This window comes from Xiphophorus couchianus, chromosome 8 (genome assembly GCF_001444195.1).
Source record: "Xiphophorus couchianus chromosome 8, X_couchianus-1.0, whole genome shotgun sequence".
Classification (NCBI taxonomy): domain Eukaryota; kingdom Metazoa; phylum Chordata; class Actinopteri; order Cyprinodontiformes; family Poeciliidae; genus Xiphophorus; species Xiphophorus couchianus.
In genome coordinates, this window is record NC_040235.1 from 169847 (window position 1) to 191607 (window position 21761).

Below are 21761 nucleotides of genomic sequence, written 5' to 3' on the forward strand. Positions count from 1 at the left end.
ATTCCAAGTGAATTTAGAATAGTCAAATCTTCTGATGTGCCTGACCCCATCAAACTAGAAATAATTAGTCTGGAAATGTGATTCAAATTTGATTTCACACATTTTTTCGGTATGTCTTGCCAGGGTACCCAAAATAACTGCTGCAAAAATTGTCTGCATGTTTGGGTCAATCTACCTTTGTTAACAAGTTTTCTTTGTAATAAATATCAATAAAAGAAATTGTGCTCAGGGCTCACATGTAAACATTTAAATTAAATTCTGAGATTGGTGCTGGTCAATACAAGTGCCTCAATACAACTATTGAGGCACTTGTGAAGACCAAAAGATGGCAAGTTTCAGGAGCAAAAACAAAGTACTATGGAAATAACTAACTTGTGCAAAAGGTTGTTTTGCACACTGATTGTACTTTAAGACTACAGTTCAAAGATGTGCTCTTGTTGTAAAAATAGTTAAAAATATGCAATTTAATATAACTCAACAGCTTTACTACAGCAGAATTTGGTTAGGGAAATTCTTGTGTGTTCACACAATGCCATGTATTTTGTATGCAATGAAGTTCAATACTATATTTTTGAGTTCCAAATACCTTTTGTTGTGTTTTCATATTTGTGCAAAGTGCAAACTAGGAGTTGCTCTAACTAGATGATTTTACTCATTTACTCTGTAATGATTTTTTACAAGGCCAGTCTACTATTTGCAATCACCTGACAAAACAGATTTTTCCAAAAAATGAAAGATGAACTAGGTGAGTTTGTCAGACAGCTCAAATTGTATAAAAACAAAAATAATTTGCCAAAGAGAAACTGAAAATTCCAGCAAAGGCTACCGGAATAAGGGCGTTGCGTGACGCAGTGGTTAGCACAGCATCCTGGATATAGAAACTGTAGCACAGGCACATGCAGAGGTGGGTGGAAGGGGCTTAAGCCCCTGCCCCTTTTATCCTTGATGCCCCTGGTGCTCTTATTGAGTTGTTCTTTTTTATCTGTGCGTCAGGAGGCTTGCTTGTGCCCCTCAACAATAATGTGCCCCCTCCTCCTCACCATGGACCCAGTGTCTGAACAACATGGAGGCAGAGAAACTGAGAATCCTCAGTCAATATTAGACTGAAGTCTAGTTTGTTTTGCTAAATTACTATATTTAGCAAAATATTATTGTTGAGGGGCTCAAGTAAGCCTCCTGATGCACAAAATAAAAATATTGCTCTTAAGAAATGTCCGTTTCTAACATCCCCTCCCCGCAGAATGAAAAAGGATTTCCTCCCAGCCAATGAAACCCGGTATAATAATCAACTGTAGGTTTTCCCTCCTCAATTCTTGAAAAGGTGCAGACAGGCAGGAGCCGGTATTTTTTTTTTTTAAAAAAGTAAAATTTAAGATTTCATGACACTTAAATTAATTTCAAACTGTGATTGTGGCTAGTATTAGTGTGTAAATGTATATTTACTGTAAATAGAGTTAAAAGAACTACAATAAACTTGGTTAACTGCTATATCTATTGAAGAATATATAACATATTTAGCAATATTTAGCAACAACAAGCAAGCAATACTACAAGAAGCAGATATAGCGAGCGCAACAAACTAAATTAATCAACTTAATCCTTATGATTTGATTCACAGTAGATCCATGATTAGAATAGAATAGAATAGAATAGAATAGAAGTACTTTATTCATCCCAGCAGGGAAATTACTTCGCAGTTACAGCATAGAGACAAGACACAATAACAACTACCACTGAGTAGTAGTTGTAGATAAAATAAAAAATATAATATAAAATGCTATAAATTGTAAAATATAAAATGCTGTTAATATAAAAAGCAACTTAAGAGCATATATTACATTGGTGCCAAATTAATTTATTATTGGTGGTGCCCGTGACGGACACGGACCAAAAGGTAGTTTTTTATTTATATGGAGGAATTTAAAAGTGCCTAAACTCATAGAATATATAAATAAAGGTTTAAATAAGACTCAGAACTCCATCTGCTCATGGTCAAACGAGAAGAGATTTTTAATGCACATCTGCGGAACTAAAACATCACATACACATCGTTATAGTAGTCCCAAAATCTCTTGCCTTCTACTTCTGGTATCAGTTTTTTATAGGATCCGAGCTCTACTAGTGTGCATTGGGAAGCTTTGACCAATGGCGTTGCTTTCCTCCATTTACGTAGTTCATTTGGCTCCGTCTTACACTGGATGTGTATTGGAAGTTCCTTGGAAATATTCAGACCCCTTGACTTCTCATCTGCTCCATTTCAAAGGTGCTGTTAGAGATTTTTTGGTATTATCATTTTATTATTACTTTAGTTCACATTCAGCCTATAGATCATTGTGATTTTCTGTTTAAAGTGTTCTCTTCCTTACGTGTGTATGGAGGTCACTACTGTCTGTTCAACTTTATGCACCTCCTAATTTGTTAACTACCTGTGAACAGTCGTATTTTGTTTTATTGACAGTACTGACCGAGATTTGAACCGGGCTCAGACCTTTGATCAGATATCACATCTGGAACTGGGTTGTTAGATGTTTGGGTTAGAAGCTTTACGACCTCTGTTGTTTTTCCTGACTGCCCCCTTGCCTGTTCTTCTTTGACAATAAAAACAGGAGCTCATGTGAGAGCAGATCAGAACGCTCTGTAAATTGCTCGGAGGAGAAGTTTGGCAGAGCCTTCCCTTTTGCAAAAGCTCCACGTAAAATTCATATACGTTGTCTGTGGTTCTTTCTTTTATTTAGGTTCGAAAGGAAAATACCTATCAGGTGCTATTAGTCAAATTGTATATTCATTATCTGTCCAAACAGAGGTTCCTTCCCACGTCTTGAGCTCCGGCCCAGTTCCTTTGCTGGCGAGCAGGAGAAATGTCTGGCGCCAGAACTTTCTTGCACAACAGCTTAAACTAACAACTTTCCTCTCTTTAATGATTGTTATTCCATATCTTCTCCCAAATCTGAATTCCTTCCTGACTTCTAGGTCAGATTGACCTAGAAGTCAGGTCCATTTGACACAATAAGTTAAATTTTAAGTTAAAACATATCTTAGTGCGAACCAACCAAACAACATAATTTTTAACTATTAATATAATTATATTCCTCTACAGTAGTCCGGTGCCAGAGGACCTCAGGGTCCACAGAGGTTCATAAGGTAAAAGAAACTCTGCAAGATAAGATGGTGCAAGACCATTAAGACATTTAAAAACCAGTAAAAGAATCTTAAATCAATCCTGAGACATACTTTGAACCAGTGCAGTGATTTTAAAACAGGTGTGATGTGAACCTGCCTTCTGGTCTTAGTTAGCACTCGAGCAGCAGAGTTTAGTAACAGCTGAAGGCTGTGCAGAGTTTTTTAGGGAGACCAGAATGCAGCACATTAGAGTCGTCTATACAGCTGGAAATAAAAGCAACAGTGTCAATGTTAGAGAGACAGAGAATAGGGCGAACTCTGGCTGTATTTTTTAGATGATAAAATCCTGTTTTCACTATTTGTTTGATATGCGGAATAAAACTTAGCTCAGAGTCAAGAAGAACACCCAGGTTTCTGACTTGTTTTGAAGGTTTAAAAGTTTGTAATTTTTATATTAGAATTTCTTTCTCATCTTCTGGTCCAATGATTAAAACTTCTGTTTTGTCCTGGTTGAGCTGGAGAAAGTTCTGTACCATCCAGGTCTTTATGTCTGAAATACAATTAAAAAGTGCAGTGATTGGTTGTCACGAGACAATGAGACGTATAGCTGAGTGTCATCAGGTTCCCGATGACTACACCAAGCGGCAACATGTACAAATTAAAAAGGATCTAAAATAGAGCCTTGAGGGATGCCATAGTTATCATAGATCTGTGAGGAACATGTATCCATACTGACCATAAAAGTTCTGTGAGATAGGAGCTGAACCACTGAAGAACAAAACCAGAAAGCCCAACCAGATGCTGGAATCTATTTAAAAGAATTCTAACTCCAGCTGTTTAGAGTTGATTTTGAAACCACTCTGGCTCTTGACTTAATGTCATGTTTTGATTGTTGATTCTATGATGCATGACTTTGTGTCTTTGTGTTTGTTATGATGTAAAGCTCTTTGAAATGCATCGCTGCTGAAATGTGTTATACAAATAAAATTTGATTAGATTTTTTGAAATGACTTTTTTTGTCCTTATTTTCTTCTGTTACTATTACCATTATGAGTATATTATTATTGATATCTTACTATCACTGTTACCTACTCCTTGTCAATATACATCCTATAAATTAAAGACAAAGATAATTATTCTGTCCGGTTATTTACAACTGCCATTATTACTATTATTACTATTATTATTATTATTATGAGTCCAAATTTTTTGTTATGAGAGTTAGTTTATAATCATTTTGTTTATGTAATATAATTTATTTGTTGATTCTTTAGTACAGTTTATTAAACACTTATGAATACCATAACATGGTTTTAATTACAAATTTCTGATGGAGTCGGTAATATATTTTATCAAATTGAGATAAGGGGTAGGTTTAAGTAACAATAAGTGTTGACCTTTTCCTACTTCTTTTCAAACAGAAAAGTCTAATTATTTTGTTCTTGGTCATGCATGCACTCTCTCTCTCTCTTGTCCAACTGACTGTTTTCAAAAACCAGTATGAAATAAAAATGAAAAAAACTCAACATTGATATCTGTATACATGTCCTTGTAGTAATGAATCTGTGGGACAATAAGATAATTCTGGAGCAATAATTTGGAACAGATCAAATGAAGTATAGAAATATGATTTTGAAAAGAAAAAAAGCTCATTTCCATCACTGTTTTCAGCATGTTGTAGAATTTTACCCTACCCTAACCCTAACCCTAGATCAGTTAGTGATTAAATTATATAAGCAATGTTAGAAGCTTAGTAAGGAAATGCTGCAGTAATGGTTAAGTAATGGTTACCAAACAGTGTCTTCCTAGACTATATATGAAGATTTTAATATTTCAGTGAAAAGTCTAAGATATAAATTACACAATAATCTTACCATATAGAAACCACACATTTAGACAGATTGTTTCTTTGTAACAAAAAAGTGAAAGCAGTAAAAAGGATCAGGCATTTCTTTTAGACTTTATTGCAGCTGCTTGACATGGCCAGTCTTCACATGGCATGTGACTCATTAATTCAAAAGTTTAGCAAAAGCAGTTTGAGACTAAAACAACAAAACAAGCAATACCAAGGAATAATAGAAAAGAAAAACAAAAGTTCTAAATTACATGGGATGTTTCATGACAATCACCCACAACCTCTGCCATTACATTAGGCGTTTTCAAAACACAATTTTGAAAATGTGGTTATTATATGGCATTATATTTTTGGCACTAAATAGGAGAGACAATTTAATTATATTCAAATCATTTCCAGCAAACTGAAGCAATGGCTTTGCTTGAAACACCCAACATGTACATACATACATGTATGTATATTGTTCATACATAAAGAAAACAATGAAACCTTGTGAGCTTTAAAAACAACACAAGCTTCATGCGAAAGTACAGTCATGGAAAACAGAAGGTCCAGCATTTATCAGTTCCAGCATTACAATACAGAAATAATCTGGTCTTTGCCAGGTTCTAAATAATTTATATCTAACCTAAAATGTCCAAAACCGTGAACTCCAGATGGCAGCTCATCAGTTTTGTGAAAAACCAGGTACTAAGTTTGCAATAAAAATGTACACATCAAAGATGTGTACTTTCTATTTACCATTTCTGTATGCCATGAATTTTCAATTGTCTAAAAGTAGACGTGTAATTTGTTGAAGGAAAACAAATATCAAATTCTATTTTTGTAATAACGTACTAAATGTTTCCAAGAAAATAAAATAAGGTATACCTATTGTTGAACTCAGAATGTATGGACACTTTAAATAATCTAGAGTTGGTTAATCAACAATGGTTGTTGTAAAATTTTAAAAGTAGAAACTGCATTTGAAAAAATAAAAAAAACACTCCCACAAAGTCATACATTCCCAGTTTTAGCTTTTTAGGAATTTTTCAAAGACAGGAACATGAATTCATGAGAAGCTAGTGGGCACAGCCACTGATTGGTTTGTACTTAAAAAACTTAACTAACCATGTGTTCTATTATGCAACAAAGTCCTCCAGACAGTGCAGAGTAACGTGTGAAGTTTCACTGCACACACATTTACTTAAAAGTACAATGGCATGTGTTATGATAAAAAAAAGTCTTTATTGTAATTACTGCTCTCTTTCAAGTCAAAGTCTTTGCAGTGAAATAGTTTGGTTGTTCAAAGCTGTAGGAATTCATTAACTTTTGCAACAGGATTTCTTGAAATGAATCATATGACCTCACTCCCCCTTGTAATGAGGACGCCTCTTCTCCTTAAAAGCAGCCAAACCTTCCAATCGGTCTTTTGTTGGGATCACCTATAAAATCATAAGTACAAAAAGCAATTTGCACTTCTCAGGTTTGTCTCACATCTGGTTTTACAGTCTAAATTTTTTGTATATGGTCAGTTGTATAGCTTAAAATGCCTGTATTTGTTTTTGCCTGTATGGACAAGGCCTAAGAAACCAAAAAGGGTCATACATATGCAGACTTCCCTCATGTAAAGCAACCCAAAATGAAAATGCAAAAATGTTTATATATGTTAACAGATATTATATGACAAGCACACTGTTGTGCTTGGTGCCATTTTGTTTAGTTGAACAATGATCAGGTCTCTATGTGAAGTTGCATTGATTGAGCACTGACTGTATCAATCCACCAGATCCAACTCATTAGTTGACTCTGCTAAGAATGGAGTAAACTTTTGAATTTCATGCCAATTGTAAAGTACCATTGAAGATGGTACACTATATTGCCAAAAGTGTTCGCTCACCTGCCTTGACTCACATATGAGCTTGGGAAGCTAGTGGACACAGCCACTGTCCCATTCCATCCCATTCTTAACCCACAGGGTTCAATTTGACGTCACTCCTCCCTTTGCAGCTAAAACAGCTTTAAATCTTCTGGGAAGGCTGTCCACAAGGTTTAGGGTTTAGGAGTGTTTATAGGGATTTTTGACCATTCTTCCAGAAGCGCATTTGCCAGGTCACATACTGATGTTGGACAAGAAGGCCTGGTTCTCAGCCTCTGCTCTAATTCATCCTAAAGGTTTTTTATTGGATTGAAGTCAGGACTCTGTGCAGGCCAGTCAAGTTCATCCAATCCAGACTCTGCCACCCATGTCTTTAAGGACATTGCTTTGTGCACTGGTGCACAGTCATGTTGGCCAGCTGCAAACTGTCCCCACAAAGTGTGGACCATGGAATTGTCCAAAATGTCTTGGTATACTGAAGCATTCAGAGTTCCTTTCACTGGAACCAAGAGGATAAGCCCAGCTCCTAAAAAACAACCCCACACTATAATCCACCATCCAAAACTCTTTACAATTGGCACAATGCAGTCAGACATGTACCGTTGTCCTGGCAACTGCTAAACTCGTCAATCAGATTGCCAGACAGAGAAGCGCAATTCGTCGCTCCAGAAAACGTGCCTCCGCTTCTCTAGAGTCCAGTGGTGGTAGTTTTACACCACAGCATCTGACACTTTGCATTGCACTTGGTGATGTATGGTTTGGATGCAGCTGGTTACCATGGAAACCCATTCCATGAAGCTCTCTGTGCACTGTTCTTGACGTTTGGAGGTCTATAGTGATTGATTCTGCAGAAAGTTGTTGACACACAACATCCACTGACCCCGCTCTGTCAGTTTATGTGGCCTACCACTTCATGGCTGAGTTGCTGTCGTTCCCAAACACTTCCAGTTTCTTATAATACAGCCAACAGTTGACTGTGGAATATTTAGGAGAAAAGAAATTTCAAGACTGGATTTGTTGCACAGGTGGGATCCTATCACAGTTCCACGCTGGAATTCACTGAACTCCTGAAAGCGACCCAGTCTTTCACAAATGTTTGTAAAAACAGTCTGCATGACTAGATGCTTCATTTTATACACCTGTGGCCATGAAAGTGATTGGAATTGCAATAATTTGGATGGGTGACTAAATACTTTTGGCAAAATAGTGTATGTTTCTGTGCTCTGCAGGGCCTTGTTTCAGAAAGCAAGGTTAAACAGATCTGAGTAGAAGGCACTCTCTCTAAATAAACCTACCCTGCCCCCATCACCAGGTTTAGCAGGTTTTCTGGGGGAAGTCCTGTTTACTTTTCTAGAAAACTCACAATAATATCACATCTTCATACTACAGTTAAGGGAACTACAGAAACTCAATTGAAGAAAAATCAAAACTGGCTGTTTAAAACCATTTATCCAACACTCACCTGAGCATAGCATGCCTCTTCAATTGCCAAACCTGTAGATAAATCCACCTGAAAGTGAATAAGGCATTTGTCAGTGAAGTACACAAGAAACTTGAAACCATTTTGCTTCAAATATTGTCCTGGGTTAGGACAAATACTACAATAATGTACGGCAGAATCTAAACAATCTCTTCGGACACACAATGACCTGATGTGACTCCTCTAAGGAGCTCCTTGACCTAACAATCCCTTGATTATAAATTGATGAAAGGATATTCTATTTCAACTGATACCAATATATTGTTTCAATTTGACACTTGTTCTGGGTAAATTCAATAAATTTAGTCAAATTTAACTCCCTATTAAAATTCTCAATAAAAATAATTACCAAAGAACATGTGGTGTGTTTCCTCGGTAGTATGAAGTTTGAACGACATATTTTGGGTTGTGTTAAAAATGTAAATTAAGTTTAGTATGCATCTTAATCAGCCATTATCCAGGGTCGGGTTGCGGAGGTTGCAGCTTAAGAAGGGAGGTCTAGACTTCCTTCTCCCCAGCCACTTGGGCCAGCTCCTCTGGGGGAATCCCAAGGCCTTCCCATGGTCATGACCCAAAGCTCATGACCATAGATGAGGGAAGGAACATAGATTGACTGGTAAATCAAGAGCTTTGCTTTTTGACTCAGCTCTGTCTTCACCTCAACAGACTGGTGCAGCGCCCGCTTCACTGCAAACGATGCATCAGTCTGTCTGTTGATCTCCCGCTCCATTTTTCCCTCATTTGTGAACAAGATCCTGAGATACTTAAACTCCTCCACTTGGGCACCTTTCCTCCTCCCCTGACCTGGAGAAGGCACTCCACCCTTTTCATGCTCAAGACCATAATAATCGTCACTTCTGATTTGCATTGTGAACTGGTTGATTGAATAAATGACAAGTCAAGAAGTCAAGACTTGTTCTTCCAAGACCAGACCATCTGAGACAAGACCGAGTGCCTAGAACTTCAACAAATATTTCAGGACATTGTGTTTTGTGTTCTACAAAATGCAAAGATAAATCTAAAATCAGTTGATTACTCAATCAAAACTATTTCTTAGCATTACACTTAATGGTCATAAAAATCTAATATTTAAGTTATTAAATGCAGCCACAAATTGATGCACATTCTCTAAACTGAATAAAAATCAACTTACATTGTGCAACAGTTATATGAGAAATTTCAAAAACAGAAATTGGAGTAATAAAGACGTGTCATATTTAAAGAAATATCTACTTTTGCATTATCATCTGAATAAAAACAATTAATCAGAGTTTCAGATGAATGAATTGCTGTTCCTAAAAACATATATGCTGCACATATCAAATTATTAGGTATTTTAATATTACTAGTAGTTCATGCAGGCACACAAATTGTCTTGGGGAATTCTCAAAACCATCAGAACAAACAGAATGCATGGGATTATAAAAATCTCTGGGATTTGTGCATTTGGCATTGGTACTTACTTCTCCTTGTGTTCACTGTTGATGTCTATTCAAATGTTGCCCTGCTCACTTTGCATATTGTAAATTCAAAGGCGTAAATCCCATCTCATTATTGGGGAGGACCATAAACGGAAATCTTTTAAGACCAATTTTGGAGGGGTCAGCAAAGTTAAAGTTAAATGTAACAAAAAATGTGGTTTAAAATTTTTATTATTGTGTTCAAGCTGCAGGAGCAAAAATGATTAGAAAGTAGCAATGAATAACAAAAGTGTTTTTCTCAGTAGACATCAAACTAAGATTCAAATGTTGCTTGGATGTAAGTTTGGTTCAGAGTCACAGATCTGATCTCTGCTACACGTTTACCAAAACTTAAGGCTCTGACTAAAAACAAGCTTTAATAAGTAACTGCACTTAATAAAATTCCTCATAAATATTGATTTATTGCAGTGGTTCTCAATACAGGTTGTGTGTTATTTAAATTATAACTTAAGTTGCTTTAAACTTTTTTTTATTATTTGGGGGTTTTCTTTTCCCATTTCATTGATTGCTGAGAAACTATAAATACGTAGATATTGAATATTTGGGAAGTATCATAACTTAAACTTAAAGACCTATTCCTATTCTTCCAACCCAGAACCCAGAAGATACTTACTTATAGTCTACCAACCCTGAATAGGAGTATCTAGTTTATATACTTTGGATCAACTTTATTAGACTACGTTTTAGACTCCTGTTCTTAAAACCCCAAAATTAAATTAGACCAGAGGATACTTAGTAACCCTGAACAGGAACACCTAGTTTACATACTTTAGAGCACTAGATTCTTTTTCTTTTTTTGCTCTTTTCTCTGGTTTGTTATTTTGCTTGTGTTTCCTTTTAATTCCTGTGAAGCACTTTGTATTGCCTTGATGCTGAAAATGTGCTATATAAATAAAATTACCTGTAAGGCTCAGCACCAGAGTTTTCTAGACAAATATTCAGATTTTATTTTGTGGTTTTAAAGGCTCTACGTTGAAGATGATATGAAATAAAGGCATATTTTATTTAGTTTTACTGTCAGCTGCAAGAGCCCCTCAGCTCTCAGCTCCCATACAGAGCTGTCGGCTAGTGGTAACGCTCTGTCGCTCCAGTTTCAAACTTTTCTTATTAAAGTAAGAGTTAGAGAGCTAAATTGAAATACTGGCTACCTGCAACAGAAAAAGGAGCCAAGTCTATGAAAGCATAGCAGTTTTGCTAGTTTTGATTTCCGAGACATAATGTGGCAGTTCATCATGATTCAGCCAAAGTAATGAAATAACAAACTGCAGTCTGATTTTTATTGTTAATGTGTTTCTTCCTATTGAGCAGTGAAAGTAAATAAAATGTGTAACATGTCTTTTGCTTTAAGTATTTACTTACTGGTGGGTTTTTCCCCCTGGGATTTACGCCTATGTGTAAATTTGTAAGTTGCCCTGCATTTTGCCTTTCCCCCTCTTCAAATTGCTTCATGTTTTTAAAAAGCAGGCTTCATAATTTTCTGCTGTCAGATTATAGGCGTTTGCTCAGCAAAAGATGAACCACACGCCACATGTGAATACACAGATGTGCTCTTTTAACTTTAAGAACCCAATGCCATCTGTAAACATTCCCATGCCATCATTAGCAAAAATAACACTGAATTGTTTCTGAGACAGTGGGACACGGCTGCACCGTGATCACTTCTGTTTCTTTTAATTCACATTCATTTTGTTGTGCGTCTGCAGGTGAAGATAAACGTTTTTGTAATTTTGACAAAAACTAGTCTTGAGCCGACCTCAACCCATTTTTTCGAATGAGACAAAGAGCAAGACCAAGGCGTAACAATCCAAGTCCATGAAAGAAACAGACAGACGGTCCTGAGGCCTCCATCCCCAATTGTGTTTGATCAGAGATAGAGATTAGTCTAAACTAATCTTAATTGGTTTACAGCTAATCTGACCTCTAACTATTTTTCCCAATACAAACTTTGGCCATTAAGTATGCATATTTATACTGGACTTTGATAAAGTTAGTACTTAAGAAATTATTATAACTCACCTCTATTCCTTGGTTGATTGCTAGTTTAGCCATCCTAACTGCAATTGGACCCTGTAAAGCCAAAACTCAGAGATAAGATTTAAAATGACAACCCTTACACTTAGTCATGCATCTGATTCTTTTCCAATTACATATACAAGGTTTAACTCATTGCTTGAGTACCTGAGGGTTGATCTGACGAGCAAGTTCAAGAGCGTAGAGATAGGCAGCATCTCCACTGTCATTCTGCTCTACGGAATGATTGACTAGCCCCAGACAACCTGCCTCTTTTCCATCCACTATTCTAGCAGTAAATATGAGTTCCTTGGCTAGAGACACACCAATAATCCTTGGGAGACGTTGTGTTCCACCTACAAAAAATACATATGAAAAAAGGAGCCCCAATATGACACGATCAAAATGGCAGCTAACTTTTTTTGTTGTTTTTTTAAGATTTCAAGTCTTCTTTACTTTTGGAAAAACTAATAAAGTAGAAATTCAACCTCACCTGCTCCAGGAATAATTGCAAGCTTTGTCTCAACTAGTCCCATTTTTGCACTGCTGGCTACAGAAATAAAGGAGAAGAAACCAATATGTACGGTATTTTGAAACATGCATATATGTACACCCTTTTTTGATTATGTGTCTTTGTAGCTTCAATGTAAAAGTCTTACAAGCAATTCTTATGTCACAAGCAAGGGCCATTTCCAAACCTCCTCCTAAGGCAGCCCCATCAATTGCAGCAATAGTAGGTACTGAAAGATTATCTGAAAAATAAATAAAACAAATGAATAAACCTGAAAAAACTGACTGATGTACAAATAACTCTGCTTAAGAATTCCATAGGTTGATTAACAATAACACCAATATTATTTTTAACAATATATTGTCCATTCATGGGAAATGTCACACAGAAACTTACAAGGGAAGCATGATGCATTAAAAACCTATTTGTTATTGTTCAGTTGCACTTCAGCTGGCTAATGTCTGGTTCAATTCTAGCCAATTGGTTCCAAACTCTTTCAAACCTACAAAGTGAAGTGCAAACTTATTTCATCCCGTCTCCCCTGCACCAACTTCACAGAAAAGAGGATCTCAAATTGAAACAGATTAATGTGTATACACTGGGTTACCTACATGAATTCAGTTTATTATCTAAACTCTGCTGTCCAGGGGCCTCATGCATAAAACAGTGTGCAGTTTTCACACTAAAACTTGGTGTATGGAAAAATTTAGAATAGTGCGGCCCACAAAAAAATTTTGATGTATAAAGCCGTGCACACACGGAGATGTGGCAGCGCACATTTCCTTTATAAATCCTAATTTGCAGGAAATAGAGCAGCTGCTGGTCCGCCTGTCGCCAACCGCAAATACATAATGGAAATTATTATAAATACCCGGAAGTCTGCCTCCACGTGAAGCAGTTAACCATGGCAACATGCTTGTTTATAGCAGTATGAGTATTTATAATAATAATAATTTTATATTTTCTGTAAAATGTGCTTTCAGGGCACAAGGTCACCTCATAAAAACAAAAATAATACATTTAAAAAAAAATTTTTTTTTAATTAAAAATAAATAAATAAATCGTGCAAATGCCTGTTTGAAGTGCGCAGTGCGTTCAGAAGGGATTTAAAGACAGACACTGTGACAGAGAATCCTTTGAGTGGGTAACGTGGACGTTTATTCTAAATAGTGGAATCATGTGCATAAGTTCTACATTTACAGAATAGAGATGCTTTATGTCCATAAAGTGCATTCACAAAGTGGGCGGCTCCACTGAAGGATGACTGCAGCTGGACCGGTACCGCATGGCTCCCTCTTTAAGTTCTGCTCAGAGCTCCAGGATGATCAGTCTGGATTAATCTAAACACTAATAAACCATCATCAACATTTCCCAACAAATCAATCAGATCTCTGATCAATGGCTCCCTCTGATTCCTTCCCTTGGTGATGTTCTCCATCAGAGTCAAAGCTCTGTGCCACAATTATGTTGTAAGGCGTAATTGTGCCCCTTTTGCAGCTACTGTACGTAGCTGTACGTGTGATTGTGTACACACCTTGTTTGGAGTCAATCTGCTGATCCAACCCCGTTTTCTTTTTTTAGCGAGAATGAAATTATCCCATCGATGCATTTCATGTGCTTTGGTGCACAGACTAATGTGTTGCATCTTTATGAGACAAAAACTGAGGAAAAGTACTATTTACATTAGAGTGAAGTTTTCACGTCCTTTTACTTTTATTTTCTTTATTTTGTGTGCGTGTTAGCTTATTGTCTGAGGATAAATGTGGTTCAGTTTCATCGTTTACGTTTAAACAATAAAATACTAAAACCATGAAAACAACATTGGGTTTGGTGCTTCTTGGTCTAAATATCTGAATGTTGTCAGGTTTCAGTGGATTTAGGTGAGTTTTGACGCTTTGCAGTTTGTTGTCCACAGAAAACGTTTGCGTGGCTGCCGCACATTTTCACGCCAGCGAAAAAGTGTACGTATATTTACGCAAACTTTGATGCAAAGTTAATTTTTATACATGTCGACTTGTGCGTAAAATATGGCGCCCTACATTTTTTGTGCACATGCAGGCTTTATGCATGAGGCCCCAGAACTTCACCAAAGCCCCCTTCTGACTGCAGTGCTCAGTGCATTAACTCTTCCAGCCCGGCCCCACTCCTTCCCTGAAATACTCTGTGGTTCCAATTGGGCCGGCCAGACCGGGTTGGTTTGAAGTTGATTGATGCATTGGCAGCGAGTACAGTGATGAGTCATCTTCCAGAACTCTCCGTCAGACGAGTGTTACCCAACGTTCATGATGTCTGTCATTTTGACAGTCTGTGTCAAAAATTCCTGTCATAATTCATTCTTACCCAAAGGTTTTAAATTATATTAATGTCATATTCAATTGCACAGTTTATTATTATGTCATTATGTCTAAAACGTTTTCAACAAATTGAATGGAGAATCCACATCATGAACTCACACACCAAGCAGATAATTAGATGCAATTTTTTCTCCACAGTGTAAAAAAACAAGACTGACTGTTGAACCAATAACTACATACAAACAATAAAATTAAATGATTGCATTTAAATTATGAGCTATTCATCTATAGTGGCTTGAATGTATATAATCTCACAACTTGCTTTTAATTGAATTTTAATTCATTATTGTGTCACCCCACACACTTTGCAGATAACATTCCTGGTCTGACTGTTTAAACCCAAATCAGGTTCAGATAATCTCCTGCTCCTGTCTTTTTGCTCCTCCCTTACACTCTCTGCCATGCTGCTTCCTGCTAACTCTCCGATTGCGCTATGGTTTGAAGACAGCCGATTGCATCATCAACAAGCATCACTGCGGTTAGCTGGGAGAACACAGATCTCCATCCATCCATTTCTTTTTTTTTTTTTTTTTTTTCTCCGAAGAGTTTTTGCGGTGCTAGTGGCTCGTATTTTTTCCACAGTAGGCAGACAGGAAGGAGGGTGAGGAGAGGGGGGAAGACATGCGGTAAAGGTCGTCGGGACTGGGAGTCGAACCCGCGACGTCCGTGTCGAGGACTAAGGCCTCCAAACGTGCGGCGTGCTAACCCCCTGCGCCACCACAGCACGCCCCCATTTCTTCCATTTTATCAGGGGTCGGGTCACAGGGGTAGCAGCTTCAGAAGGGAGGCCCAGACTTCCCTCTCCCCAGCCATTTGTTCCAGCTCTTTTGGGGGAATCCCAAGGCCAGCTGAGACATAGTCCCTCCAGCGTGTCCTGGGTCTTCCTCGGGGCATCCTCCCGGTGGGACGTGAGTCCAGGAGGCATCCTGACCAGATGCCAGAGCCACCTCAACTGGCTCCTCTCAATGTGAAGGAGCAGCGGCTCTACTCTGAGTCCCTCCCTAATGACTGAGCTTCTCATCCTATCTCTAAGGGAGAGCCCAGACACCCTACGGAGAAAACCCATTTCGGCCGCTTGTATCCATGATCTCGTTCTTTCGGTCGTGACCCAAAGCTCATGACCATAGATGAGGGTGGGAACGTAGATCGACCGGTAAATCGAGAGCTTCGCTTTTTGGCTCAGCTCTCTTTTCATCACGACGGACCGGTATAGCGCCCGCTTCACGCTGCGCCAGTCCGCCTGTCGATCCCCCGTTCCCTTCTTCTCTCATTCATGAACAAGATCCCGTGATACTTGAACTCCTCCATTTGGGGCAGGACCCCCCCCCCCACGACAGATCTCCATCATAGGCCAAATTTCTATAGTTCCTACTATATATGGTATACAATAATTTGTTCAGATTCAACCATATTTAGACATTTCTCCAATTGAAGTAATCAGAAGTTGGCAGTTCTCTCGTTCCAGTGGGAGAATTCTCACAATCTGCAGCGGTAGTTCAGCTGGACCAGATGGGAGTCCAGGTTGGAGACAAATGAGAATTTTGTGAACGATTTACTTAAAAGGTAAAGCTGATTTAATTATTTTCCTCTCTGACAAGCGGATACAAAAGGAGCTTGATAGGACAATGAGTAACAAACATGTAGATTGATGGCCTTAGCAGCTTCAGCAGGAAATGCATTGATGAGACGGTTTTCACATTCTATAAATCCAACCTGGGCCAGTTATTATTTAAAAAATTTATTTTCTGAACATAGGTTCTGTTTTCTGTTCTACGTTTGAATTCATAAAACGCTGCTGTATTGGGCATGCTGTGGTGGCGTAGGGGTTAGCGCGACCCACGTTTGGAGGCCTTGAGTCCTCGACGCGGCCATCGCGGGTTCAGTTCCCGGACCTGGCGACATTTGCCGCATGTCTTCCCCCCCTCTCCTGTCAGCCTACTGTCATATAAGGGACACTAGAGCCCACAAAAGAGCCCCTGGAGGGGACAGAAAAAAAATGCTGCTGTATTTGGTGGCACTCTGGGGAAAATAAAAGCTTTGTTTGCAGCTGAAAATACTTTGTGTGTGCCATTAAAAACTGAATTGGTTGTTGTTTTTCCCATGAGCTGCAGTTCTTGGCTTCAATAAAGCATTATTATGTATGTACAATGTAATTAAAAGAGTAACTCACCGTCCAAACAAAAAAACTGCTCTTAAAAAAACAACAACCATGGAATGGCTCAGCCTATCATTGATGGTCAATAAATTCATGCAGTCACCAAACTTTGTCCAATACAATTTCTTCTGAAAATTTCTAGTTCATCTAGTTCTACCATAGTTATGATAGAACATTGGTGCCAAAGTATAGCATGAAGAGGAGCAAATAAACTACCTATAATGAACTCTATGAAGTTCTTACCCAGCTCTGTGACGAGGGCTCTTGCTTTTGAAACAAACGGTCCCACCTCACTTTGATGCATCTTTGCTCTCTCTTTCAGATCTGCACCTTTACACAGAAACAAAATCACAGCACCAAGTTTGTGTCTTAGCCTCCTGTTGCAAGACGAACCATTCAGGGCCATCTGCTGTGGTTTGTGAACATACCATTCTTAAGAACAAATAAGAACTTGGCACATAACATTTACACAAAACTTTCCATCTAAAGGTAAAACAGCAAAGTCCCCAAGAGCGTACCTGCACAGAAAATACCAGGAACCAAGCTGGATAAAATAACACTGCGCACTTTGTTATTCTTCTTAATATCCTCTACAGCCTCAAACATCTGGAAGAAAAAGTTTGACAACATAAATACAAAGACAATAAAATAAAAGCTGATATATTACAGAGGATGTGTTCTGTTGTCCAAGGCTGTAAACCTAATGTGACACAAGATGAAACAGAGTTAACTAGAATGGACTTTTCCAAAAACAGTCCATGTTCCACATTAACATGACTGTTAATGTTGCATCAACAGTCATGTAATGACGTCAATCATATAACGTCATTACATGTAATGATGTAATTATTGTACATGTAACAACAGTTACATGTAATGACGTTACATGTGCAGGTCTGATTTACAGACATGCAAAGCAAAATGAACATTTCAGATAGAAAAATAATTATTACTTTATTTTCTGTCTCGTTAATGTATTCATCCATTTGATTGTTTTTTTTCTACTTTCATATTACATGTAATAATGTAATGTCACATCATTAAATTTTTTGCATAGGATACAAATGCATATTCAAATCAGTAGATGAAACGTCTGCCACATCAATTCAGGAAAATGAGTATCAAGAAATCTATTGGAATTTTACATCCAATTTGCTTCTGTTTCTCAAACCTTCTTGATTATCTTTAGTCAATGTTTTACACTCGATTTCAACAAGGCATCAAACCAACATTATCAAGGAAAGACCAAATATCGCTTTGTGAAATCCCTGACAATGGATGCCTTCAGATTTCAAAAGTAGCCTTAAAGCACAAATCCATAAAAATATTAAACATTTAGAAGTTGATGAAAATAATTTTTAAATTATTTAATGAGTCAAGTAATTCTAAAATTATTTTTTAAAAACAAAAAAGGTAAAAAAAAAAAAAATACATACCATGTTGACAAGATTTTTGCTTATGGAGTTTTTGGCTTTTGGTCGATTTATCCCAACAACAACAATTCCTGAAAATAGAGATGCAATATATTGATATAGTTAAGGATGGACCAATATATAAATTTCATTCTGAAATTGATCTTCGATATTCATATTACTGTAATGGAAAATAACTGATAATTATCCCTTTCAACATAAAAAAAAAAAAAACAACGCCACACGCATTGCTTTCTCTGCTTCAGTAAAACAAAAAAACAACAAAACCCCCCACAAAATCCTGTGGTGCTTCACTGTCTCTTAACCAAACAGATACCATATGACCAACCCCATGAAACACAAAGAGCAACCAGATGGAAAAACAGTGCTCGTTAATATCAGCCCAGTTTAACTAATCGAGCCAAGATGCTAGAAACAGACCAACATCGGCCATTACCAATATTATTTATGTATCATACTTCCCTAGTATTATTTTTAACATGCGAGATACTCAACAAGATGATGTTATCAGGGCTGATGGTGGAAAAAAATCCTGAGTCTGAACTTTTTTCCATGCTCAGGAGGGGAACATAAGGCAGGGTGTCATGTATGCAAAACATTTTTAACACATAACATAATAATAAGGGGCAGTTTATGGAATAGGGGGCTCCTGGACATACAGTGTCTAGCGAAAGTTTTCAGCCTCCTTGAACTTTTCAACCTTTTGTTGCTTTTCAGGCTTCAAACATAAAGATCTAAAATTTTTATTATTTTGTGAAGAATACAATCATGAGGCGGAACGAAATTTATTGGATATTTTAAACTTTTTAACAAATAAAAACTGCAAAGTGGGGTGTACAATATTATTTGCCCCCCTTGCATTAATACTTTGTAGCGCCGCCTTTTGCTGCGATTACAGCTACAAGTCACTTGGTTTTGTCTCTATCAGTTTTGCACATTCTTGCCCAAACAGCTGGAGCTCAGTGAGGTTGGAGGGAGAGCGCTTGTGAACAGCAGTTTTCAGCTCTTTCCACAGATTCTTGATTGGATTCAGGTCTGGACTTTGACTTGGCCATATCTTTCTAAGTAATTGTCCAATAAAATATCTGAAAATACAATGTAAACGATGTGATTGCTACCTCCCAGAAAGTAGGCGCTGCAAACTCTGGCATTGTTAATTTCTTCACCTCCTGCAGGATTGACCCAAGGCATAAGCAAACTAAGCAGCCGCTTAGGGTCCCTAAGCGGCCCCCTGAGTGGAGCTGAATTTGTTTGTTTTACAATTTTGTAACAATTTCTATGTCATTATTACAAAAACACACAATCTCATTATCAAGTGATTTGTTTTTATAATAACATATCTTTGATAATGTTTGTAGAAATCTTTATTTTTATGGACAAAAGCAAAAAAATTAATTGCTCTTCGGGGGCCCCTGCTGGCCATGTAGGTCATGCTTCACCAGTAATATGAGCTGCAATGTGCAGTCTGATGGAAAGACTACACGGCTGCTGCATTAATAAATCAATGAGCTGCTCTATGCCATAGTTGGTGATTTGTTGTTTGCTGCTGAGCAAAATCATTTATGTGGCTAAATCAAATATTTTTACATCACCTTCTAAGATATGTGAAACTTTGTTAAAATTATTTGGACGCTCAGAATCAGTCCAGTATCGGTATCAGTATCGGTACCGGTAACGGTCCACATTCTCGGGAGAAAGACTCACCTGGTATAAATTAAATTTTTAGCTATTGGAGTAACGCTTAAGACAAATTTATTTAATCAAAGTATGTCATGAATATGTCTGTAAGATCAGTTCCACATGTAAGTATCGGTAACTGATTCCCCAAATTTAAGGAAATCGTCGCTGATATATTGACTGGCTGACAAATCGGCTGGCTGATAAATGTATCCTATTTTATACATGTATATAGGATAAAATGGAAACAGAGATGCAATAAGTTTGTAGTAGGTATGTGAATGATCTAATCGCCTGACTATTGATTGCAGCCAATCCACATTAGAGGACCATAGAGGGCCACAAAACCAAATTTTGTTTGGGGCCCCATGGAGGCTTGGGCCGACAATAAAGGGCGGAGATGTGAAAAACCAGCCCCATAAATAACCCGTCTGTTTCATGGCTCAACAGTCACAAAACAGAAAAGCCTGGTCTGCAGGTCTGTCCTTGCTGCTGCCTCATAAATTACATCTCCCTACTGGTCTCTTGCAACCAGCAGAGAGATGAGCAACGCAGCGGAGTGGCTCTCTTCATGCAGGGCTGGCCCAAGGTAATGGGGACTTGGGTAGAATATGATTTATAGCCTCTCTGCCTGCTAAGAACATCAGCATCACTAACAGTGTTTAAATATAGATTTAGTGAAGTCTGTGAGAGGGCCAGGTTAATTGGCCAAGCTTTCAAATCAAATTATTGGCTGTGATGTATTTTTGAAGAAACCCAGTTCAAACACAAAGATTACAGATAGCATCATATTGTAGCTACGGTAACACAACAATCAGGGTTTCCCCCAGAGTGTGATCAGCCAACAGACCGCTGGGCTTCACTTGCCTGGTGAAACATCAAATACTTATTTTCTCCACTTGACACAGGAGGTCAAAAGGGATAACTCTAGTAGAAAGTAAGGTGATGTAACTTTTTCCTAAGTTAGAAAACTTGTTTTGTAGATATCTTAGGTTTAAAAAAGTCATTTTTGTAATTAAATTACTTTCTCTTCCAGAGATAAAACACAAAATCTTTTGAAATACCTTAATATTTAATGATGTGTGCTTATTTTTCCTCATGACTATATATATATATATATAGATATATATATATATATACAAGATATATATAGATATATATAGATATATATATATATATACAAGATATATATAGATATATATAGATATATATATATATATATATATATATATAGTCATGAGGAAAAATAAAAGGCAGTAGTTTATATTTTGTGACTATATATATATATATATATAGTCACAAAATATAAACTGCTGCCTTTACAATAGGGTCATCCTGTCACCAGGAGGTGTTGCTCCGGCGGAGACTGATGAAATCTGTTTTTAGTCTTCAGGATTCAGTCACCAGCCAGTTATTCATTCGAGAAGGAAGGATCTATAGGATGTACTTCACATTTTCGGTGTGTCAAAACTGAATAATGTGAGACATTCAATACTATTACCACAAAGCAGCAGCAGCACCGGGGGGAAAACCTACCCGCGTCTTCCCCATCCAGATATCGGACCTTCAGGTCATCCCTGGAGTCAGAACTGTATTGCCGTGTTGCAGCAGCTATGGTGCGACTGAAACAGCAATATCTCTGCTGTCGCCAGCAAAGGTATGAGGCTGTCACCCTGCTCGCTCTGTCTCGATCCACGTACACTCTGGAGGTTAACCACAGGGACAAACGTCCCACTGCAGCAGCCATGACCGTCAACTACAGAGGTCTTCTTCTTCTCCTCCTTCTTCTTCGTCTTGATTTTTATTGGCGGTTGGCAGAAAAAAAAA

The 21761-nt window shown here is 37.7% G+C and overlaps 1 protein-coding gene across 1 annotated transcript; it reads right to left on the minus strand.

The window, feature by feature from the left end:
* Nucleotides 1-5061: 5061 nt before the first annotated feature.
* Nucleotides 5062-21730, minus strand: auh (AU RNA binding protein/enoyl-CoA hydratase). The gene is made up of 10 exons (XM_028025439.1): nt 21471-21730; nt 18261-18328; nt 17343-17430; nt 17068-17154; nt 12464-12556; nt 12298-12354; nt 11973-12160; nt 11811-11861; nt 8296-8343; nt 5062-6399 (listed from the first exon to the last, which is right to left on the minus strand). Exons 1-10 carry the CDS (start codon nt 21679-21681, stop codon nt 6322-6324), a joined length of 969 nt encoding a protein of 322 aa, XP_027881240.1. The 5' UTR covers nt 21682-21730; the 3' UTR covers nt 5062-6321.
* Nucleotides 21731-21761: the final 31 nt, after the last annotated feature.